The sequence below is a fragment of the Oncorhynchus keta genome, chromosome 13, assembly GCF_023373465.1.
Source record: "Oncorhynchus keta strain PuntledgeMale-10-30-2019 chromosome 13, Oket_V2, whole genome shotgun sequence".
Taxonomy (NCBI): domain Eukaryota; kingdom Metazoa; phylum Chordata; class Actinopteri; order Salmoniformes; family Salmonidae; genus Oncorhynchus; species Oncorhynchus keta.
In genome coordinates, this window is record NC_068433.1 from 46,605,688 (window position 1) to 46,614,927 (window position 9,240).

Below are 9,240 nucleotides of genomic sequence, written 5' to 3' on the forward strand. Positions count from 1 at the left end.
ATCCCGTTGAAACTATGGAAATGAAGTAAGGTGTTCATGGACTAATTCCATTGGGAGTCTTTGTTCTGTTGTATTTGTTTTCTAAGGTCAGTGTGGGTCCTAATGAAGAGGACCAGCCAAGATGATCCAGTAGGAGAGGCCAAGAAAATCACATGACACATTATATATCTTATAATACATAATAAAATATTATTTTAGTTAATATTATTAAAGTTATGATAGTTTGATTGGTCTTATGAAAGTAAAATATGAAGCAAATTTATATTATGATAGATTTAAACGTTCCAATGATTTACTATTGCAATATCAAATTATAATCAATTTTTTTTGTAGGTGTATGAATGTTGTGTAATAATAATGTTTGTTGTCCATAAGGGAAATAAGATAAGTGAAGAGAAGAGGAATAAAATGGAAATTTGCGTTGTACAATTCTTCATAATGATGTTACACACTCACTTATGGATGTAACTGTTGACATTCTTAAATAAAATATGTTTTAGTGACAACAGTACTACCATGGGGGCACAAACCTCAGTCATCGGCTTCATCAATAAGTGCATCGATGACGTCGTCCCCACAGTGCCCGTACATTCATATCCCAACCAGAAGACATGGATTACAGGCAACATCCACATCGTGCTAAAGGCAAGAGTTGCCGCATTCAAGGAGTGGGAAACTAATAAGAAACGCTTATAAGAAGTCCCGCTATGCCCTCAGACGAACCATCAAACAAGCAAAACGTAAATACAGGATTAAGGTTGAATCCTACTACGCCTGCTCTGACTCTTGTCGGATGTGGCAGGGCTTGAAAATAATAGACTACAAATGGAAACCCAGACGAGAGCTTCCCAGTGACGCGAGCCTACCAGCCGAGCTAAATGCCTTTTATGCTCGCTTCGAGGCAAGCAACTCTGAAGCATACATGAGAGCACCAGCTATTTTGGATGACTGTGTGACAATGCTCTCAGTAGCCGATGTGAGCAAGGCCTTTAAGCAGGTCAACATTCACAAAGCCGCGGGGCCAGACAGTTTACCAGGACCTGTACTCAAAGCATGCGAGGACCAACTGGCAAGTATGTTCACTGCCATTTTCAACCTCTTCCTGACTGTCTGTAATACCTACGTGTTTCAAGCAGACCACCATAGTTCCTGTGCCCAAGGAAGTGAAGGTAATCTGCCTAAATGATTACCTTCCCAGGGCACTCATGTCGGTAGCCATGAAGTGCTTTGAAAGGCTTGTCCTCCCGGGTGGCCCAGTGGTTAAGGGCGCTGTACTGCAGCGCCAGAGACTCTGGGTTCGCGCCCAGGCTCTGTCGCAACCGGCCGCGACCGGGGGGTCCGTGGGGCGATGCACAATTGGCCTAGTGCTGTCTGGGTTAGGGAGGGCTTGGCCGGTAGGGATGTCCTTGTCTCATCGCGCACCAGCGACGCCACAGGAGTCCAAACACACCAAGACAGGCTCACATCAACAGCATCCTCCTGGATACCCTAGACCCACTCCAATTTGCATATCGCCCCAACAGATCCACACTGCCTTTTCTCACCTGGACAAAAGGAACACCTATGTGAGAATTCTGTAAATTGACAATAGCTCAGCATTCAACACCATAGTGCCCACAAGTGTATCACTAAGCTATGGACCATGGGACTAACATCTCCTCCTGCAACTGGTTCCTGGACTTCCTGACACGCCACCCTAGGTGATAAGAGTAGGAAATATGCCACGCTGATCCTCAACACTTGGGCCCCTCAGTAGTGTGTTCTTAGTCCCCTCCTGTATTCCCTGTTCACCAACGGCTGCATGGCCAAACACGACTCCAACACCATCATTAAGTTTGCTGACAACCAAACAGTGGTAGGCCTGATCACCCACAACAATGAGACTATATGAGTCTATAGTGAGGTCAGAGACCTGGCAATGTGGTACCAGGACAACAACCGCTCTCTCAATGTGAGCAAGACCAAGGAGCAGATCGTGGACTACAGGAAAAGGTGGACCGAACAGGCCCCCACTACCATTGACAGGGCTGTAGTGGAGCGGGTCGAGAGTTTCAAGTTCCTTGGTGTCCACATCACCAACAAACTATCATGGTCCAAACACACCAAGACAGTCGTGAAGAGGGCACGACAACACCTTTTCCCCCTCAGGAGACTGAAAATATTTTGCATGGGTCCCCAGATCCTCAAAAGGTTCTACAGCTGCACCATCGAGAGCATCCAGACCGGTTGCATCACCGCCTGATATGGCAACTGCTCGGCATCTGACCATAAGACACTAGAGGGTAATGCGTATGGCCCAGTACATCACTGGGGCCAAGCTTCCTGCTATCCAGAACCATTATACTAGGCGGTGTCAGAGGAAAGATAAAAATAATTGTCAAAGACCCGAGTTACCCAAGTCATAGAATGTTTTCTCTGCTACCGCACGGCAAGTGGTACCCGAGCGCCAAGTCTAGGACCAAAAGGCTCCTTAACAGCTTCTACCCCCAAGGCATAAGACTACTGAACAATTCATCAAATGGCGACCAAACTATTTAGATTGACATTTCTACACTGCTGCTATGCTGTTTATTATCTATGCATAGTCACTTCCCCCCAAGCTTTTTATTTTTTTATTTAACTAGACAAGTCATGTACAAATGACCTCAACTAACCTGTATCCCCGCACATTGACTCGGTACCGGTACCCCCTGTATATAGCCTCGTTATTGTTATTTTATTGTGTTACTTTTGTTTTTATGGTAAATATTTTTTTGAACTCTTTCTTAAACTGTACTGTTGGTTAAGGGCTTGTAAGTAAGCATTTCATGGTAAGGTCTAAACATGTTGTATTTGGCGCATGTGACAAATAAAGTTTGATTTGATTTGAAATCACATCAATGTAGAATTATGTGCCCACATCAAAGTGGCAGCCTTCAGGGAACTGTAAGTATCGAGACAGACAGAGACCATTGTGGGTGTGACAGTATGACAGTATCCATGTTATAAACCTAAGAAACATTTGGATATTATAATTTTCCCTGGTATCATGGTGGGTTGACTGTGGCAGCTATTTCAGTCATAAACACGGGCTCATGGATAGCAGGGGAGGGGTGTGGGGTTCTTGTCCTTATTCATGTTGTTGATGGCTGTTATACATGAATCAACTTCATAACAAAGTCATCATGTAGGCCTAGCAAACATGATTATCCACATCAACATAGAGACAAGGAAGTAAAACTACATCCTAATGTATCTACTTGTACTGTAGCACTGAAATCCAACAAAATTACCCGTATGGACTACAACATGTTCATACCAGGAACTATGGGCTTTTGTACATACAGAAACACATTGAACTTTGTTTACACAATTGGGGATTAGGCTGCCATAACCCTTCAGGTACCACATAGAAAACAGGACTTTATTTACAATGCATTGGGATGTCGGAAGGTTCCCTGCTTTGCCTGGAACTGGGAGAACTCACTGACACAGGTTACAATGATATATTTGGTGTTTTCTTTGTTACTTTAACCACATATCTTCATGTCTCATTAATCAGAGTAATAAATGGATTGATTCCTATTTACCAAATGTACTGCAAATTATTGTCACAAATGTGAATTTGATACACTAACAGAAATGTATATTTGATCAAGCAACGTAGATGACTTTATTTCTAACAATGTATAAAGTCCACTGTAATAACAGAGAAAATACATTGGGTCTATTGGTCAGTGTTTGTTTATGTGGAGGGAGGGGTTGGAGCTGAAGTTTCAGCATCTCCTGGGTGTGTTCACCTGGTCAGCAGAGAGGGAGGAGAGAAACTCTATAAACTCACCTTTCTTTCCCCGGTCTCCCCATCTCACAACCAAACTCTGGGGAGGGAAGAGGACAGCTAACTGGGTAGGTGTGCCATCATTTCAAGCTGCATTATACATTATTATCCTGATAAACTGAAACATTGTGCTTTTCTATGAAGAGGTAATCATTAGGATATGTTTGCTTAGTAATCTGTGTACTTTGATGAAGTTGAGACTGACTACACTCGTAAAGTGGCGTAAAGTGCCCAAAATGCCAGATGGGCTGGTCCACTTTTAGCCAAGTGAGCCATTCTACCTTGTTTTTTTTTATCACTATCTGGCTAATAATCGGGGCCTCAAGGTAGAAACAAATGGGCCAGTGTAGGGTCACCACAAAGAATAACCGTTTTTGATCATAGAATAATATTTTCCTCTGTGAAATGGTTCCACATGGAACCCATATTGCTTATTCAAAGGGTTCTCCTATGGGAACAGTCAAAGAACCCTTTCAGGTCGAAGTCAAATCTAATTTGATAACAATTGTTTGATAACAATGTGAGTCAAACATATCTTATGCATATCATAGAAATTGTGGAAATCAGTAGATTTAGAGAGACTTGAGACACTTAAATCTCATCACATTTACCTGAAATTAGACAATCTTTTTTACTTCTTTCAAAATGCATGTTTGGTTAATCAAAGTTTATTTCATGTAATGTTTCCATAGAGTAACTGCAATGCTACTTTGGTAGTCAAATCACCTTAACATCACTTTGTAATTTTGTTTAACTGGAAAGGTTAACTGCCTGTTAACTCTCAGAAGGAAATTGTGCACATTAGTTCAGACTTCAAATCGAACAAAGAGACAATTCCTTCTTAAATATTTTGTTCTACATGAAATCTTTCAAAAAGGTCTGGATTGGCAAATGATTGTGTTTTAACATTTGTTCACAACATCAATGCTTCTCTTGAGTTGCAATATAAGGGTTGGGAGCATTAAACCATAATCTCTTCACAGTGGCCATGATACAGCCAGTACTTCTACTCCTGCTACTGGGTAAGAGTTCAGATGGGATGAATATTCCTCTTTTGGTATTATAGACCAACCTGCTATGACTTATCTAGTTGACCGTGTATTCAAAGTAGTTGGGTAGTGGTTCAGAACCTGTCAACATCTATTTATGTACAATGAGCTTCAGTTTAACCAACATTTAAGATGACATCTACAGATCTCTCTCCTTGAGTTGACACATTCATATTTTAGTACAGTGATTATGAAGTTGAAATGCTAGTTCTAAGGTTGATGTCGGTGTCACAATCTAAACAGAGAAAGAGATTGACCATCCCAAAAATAACACCTTTCTGATGTGACATTTATCCCCACAGCAGCCATGTCCTCACCAGTGTTTGGGACTGAGATATCAGTACTAGAGGGAACCTCTGTTACCCTTGTCTGCACATATCTAGGGGTTAAAAAGCTTGAGACATGCTGGGGCAGAGGTTGTGGATTTATTCAGTGTACTGATACCATAATGGAAGATAAATCCAAATATAAAATTAACGCTGAAGTTGGAACAGTGAATCTCACCATTTTTAAAGCTACAGCCGACAGACCGTGGGAGCTACTGCTGCAGAGTCTATGTCCCTGGAATGTTCAATGATCTTAAACAATTCTACAGCCTGAAGGTAGTCAAATGTAAGTGTTGCTCACTTCAGACTATGGGTTAACAATGGGTTTTGCTCAGTGCAGATGTCACCTTACAGTAGGAAGGAACATGAAGGTTTAAAGTCTTCATCTCCATGTATGAATGTTGTATTAGTGCATCACTATTGTGTATCAGTTTGTTCTCTCGCTAACAAAGTCTGCACTACTGGTAATATCCTTTTGCTGCCTAGTTTATCTTTATGCTGTGTCCCTTTCTGATGGTCTGTGTGGTGAAATACAGTATGTCTTGGTTACAGGTTGTGTGAGGGACCTACTGGACGACGTCCATTTTCTGGGGAACAATATTGCGAATCAGCCATTTACAACCGAAAATGCAAGTCAGTGCAGGCAGGACTTGATTCATCATTTGTTTTGGCCATTGAATATCTAGCCAATATCTAATAATCACAGAGGTAAACTTTGTTAATAGGCCCTCTTAAACAGGATACCATTGACATGGATATCAAACTCTGTCATGTTGTGTTTCTGTTGATTCCATCATCTCTGTTGAAGGTGTAACTTATTGAACGTCATCAATCAAGCATCTTTGAAGAGAACCGTTTCAGACCAATGATGTGTAAACTCTATAGAATACTATCACTACTATGTATTCACTTTTAGTCATTGATGCACAGGACACGTCCATATTCATAAAACAAATTGGTTGGAGGATTGAATGAGTCTGCACATTTATGAATTTGCCTCTGTCATGTCTTTTTTACTCTGCTATAAAACAGTATGTGTTTCCTATATTTTATTATAAATAGTGGAAGCTGAAGATGGTCACGTTTTCCAATCAACACAACAAGTAGTCTGATAAGCATTTCCTCTGTGTTTCCAACAGTCACCTACTCAGTCAAGAAGTACAGCCTCGTCCCTGAGAAGAAAAACTGGACCGAAGCACAAGAATACTGCAGACAACACTACACAAACCTGGCCATCATACACACAGAAGAGGATTGGAAGGCAATTCAATCCTCTTTGGGTGATTTCAGTGGTGATGTGTGGATTGGGCTCCATAGGTCTGGTCCAACTGAAAAGTGGAAGTGGTCTGATGGACAGGACTTCATGTTCTTTAACTGGGAAAAAGGTTTTGGTGTCAACACTGAGGGTTACGACTGTGTCTTGTCTATTTCATCTCATTGGCAACCAGTGAATTGTGCAGCCCTAAGTCAGTATATGTGTCAATGAGGTAAGGACTGACTAACTCACTCACTGTCTCTTTCTATAAATGGAAAATCCAACTTGTCATTTAACAAATGGGATTGACTGATTGATTTAACAACCCCTACCCTAATACTGTATTCTTCATCTAATCAGATCTCAAACACTTTATTAATTAGGTTATCATCTGTAACTTCCAAGTGTATTTCTTGTTGTGTTTAGTCATGAACTGCCTCATGAAATCAGATGTGTCACTTTTCACCTTCCCTCCTGTAAGTTCGTCATGGTAATGGAACAACAGAGAGGGTGTATGAGCTGATGCCTGGGGCAACGATGTGGCAGGATGCTGTGACAGACTGCAAGACAATAAAAGGCAGAGAACTGGCGAGTATCTGTAACCAGAAAGAACAGGAAGCATTTGATGAGGTGACTACAGAGGCCACCTGGATTGGACTTCAGCAGAAGAACAAACTATGGGATTGGTCAAACGGAGAACCATTTCAGCAATGGGAACATACCATGGGAGGTGGAAACTGTGTACAGCTGAACTCAGACAGAAAATGGACACCAAAAGATTGCTCTAGTCAAAGTATTTTCCTTTGCTATGGAGGTAAGTTGAACCACGTGGGAGTGTTAACAAACTGAAGTGTTTTAGTCAGTCAATCAATGACTAAATTGTACAGAATCTACACAACGTAAATCCTAGTTTTAATATGATAACATTTTATATAGAGTAGGCCTACTTTGTTTTTCTATCAATTATAAAAATGTGCCTAAATGTATATGTATTCTACTTCATTCTGACAGATGAACACCCACTTAACACCACAGGGGATTTGACCATTCCTGTTACCCCTGAAACCACCAGCCCTATTTCCACCACAACACCTACCACTTTACTACCTACTGCTACTATTGGACAGTCCACCACCTCACCAACTACAACCACTAATGGACAGTCCACCACCTCACTAACTACCACCACTAATGGACAGTCCACCACCTCACCAACTACAACCACTAATGGACAGTCCACCACCTCACCAACTACAACCACTAATGGACAGTCCACCACCTCACTAACTACCACTACTAATGGAGAGTCGACAACACCACCAACATCAACTTCCAGTGGACAACTGACCTCATCGTGTCCCACCTCCCCAGACTGGAATCCTACATCCTCACCCAGTAGTGCAACTTCTCCACTCCATCCTGGTGAGACATGGAGCTACATTCTGTACCAATCTGTACAAAGGTTTACAAGTGACAATTGTTGGGCTTTTTATTTGTGGTTTTGTGTTCATGAACTTGCATTTACATGTGTGCAATTTTATGCTTTTGTCTTGTCCATGCAGATTACCCGCACTACATCAACGAGTCCAAGAGCTGGATAAATGCCCTGAAGTTCTGTAAAAGTCGTGGCTCCAAGTCCAACCTGGTGCACATCACCAACCAAACCGTACAGGCTGACGTGACCCAGCTCCTGGCCAATGTGGAGCTGCCATGTGGGGGGGTATGGATTGGTCTGGAGCGGTCCATCTTTGAGTGGAGCGCCCCCTGGCTGTGGACCAGTGGTGATGTTGATAAGGTGGTGAAGTACAGTGGGTGGCACAGCTGCTTCCCCCTCAAGCCCATCAATTACCACTGTGGTAAGATGGTCCGGGTTGGTAACAGAGAACTGAAGTGGCTGGATGCTTCCTGTCATCAGGAATTACCCTTCATCTGTCAAGGTGTGTTGATTTTCTTTTGATCTTCTATTTTAGGGCTTGTTAATAAGTGGGGTGGAACATTCAGAATGTTGCAGATAGACAAATATTACATAGAAGTGTCATGGTTTACTGCGGAATAGAAATGTACTGTCTTGACTGTCATGTCAGCTCTATGGAATGTATTACTTAATGCAATGCTCTGATCATACCTCCCTATTGAAAAAGGCTCAATCTACATCCCAGCCACCCCCTCTCTACAGTTGGCTACTATCTGAATTGCTCTGAGGGGCTCAGAGTCTATACTCACTACACTCTGTGGTATACTGTAGCTTAATTATCTAAAACCAAATGCAAGGCCTGGCAATATAAGATACATTGATGACCTCTCCTCCATGTCCACTCATACTGTCCATGATGTTTCAACAGATCTCCACCAGAGGGCTCACCATGGCAGCCGGGACAGTCTGCAGACAGACACAATGTAACAGCATAGCTGATCTAATCTACCAGAGAGACTACCACACTCAAGGTCTGGAAGGAACCTGCATTTGAATTCATTATATTGTTACACTACTAATACTACTTTTCATATTATTACTGTTATTATTATTTATATTACAATTATTACAACTTTTTATTACTTTTATTTATCATTTTCACCTATTACATTACATTACTTAATGACACTGTATGTTCATTCATAACCATTGCTATTTGACTGTTATTAACTGTACTAATTTGATTGTTTAAAAATAGAGTTGATAAAAAGTAAAGAAGATTATTAAAATTAAAATGTAGTTTTTCACTTTTGTGTGATCACTGTAGCCTACTGTAGAAGATGGCTAGTTAGCCTAGTGGTTAGAGCGTTGGACTGGGG

General features: G+C 41.5%; 1 protein-coding gene across 1 annotated transcript; it reads left to right on the plus strand.

Annotated features, from left to right (window-relative positions):
- Positions 1 to 5,759: 5,759 nt before the first annotated feature.
- LOC127906818 (uncharacterized) lies at positions 5,760 to 9,071 on the plus strand. Its single transcript, XM_052460329.1, has 5 exons — positions 5,760 to 6,679; positions 6,929 to 7,261; positions 7,459 to 7,869; positions 8,010 to 8,384; positions 8,790 to 9,071. Exons 2-5 carry the CDS (start codon positions 6,970 to 6,972, stop codon positions 8,846 to 8,848), a joined length of 1,137 nt encoding a protein of 378 aa, XP_052316289.1. The 5' UTR covers positions 5,760 to 6,679; positions 6,929 to 6,969; the 3' UTR covers positions 8,849 to 9,071.
- Positions 9,072 to 9,240: the final 169 nt, after the last annotated feature.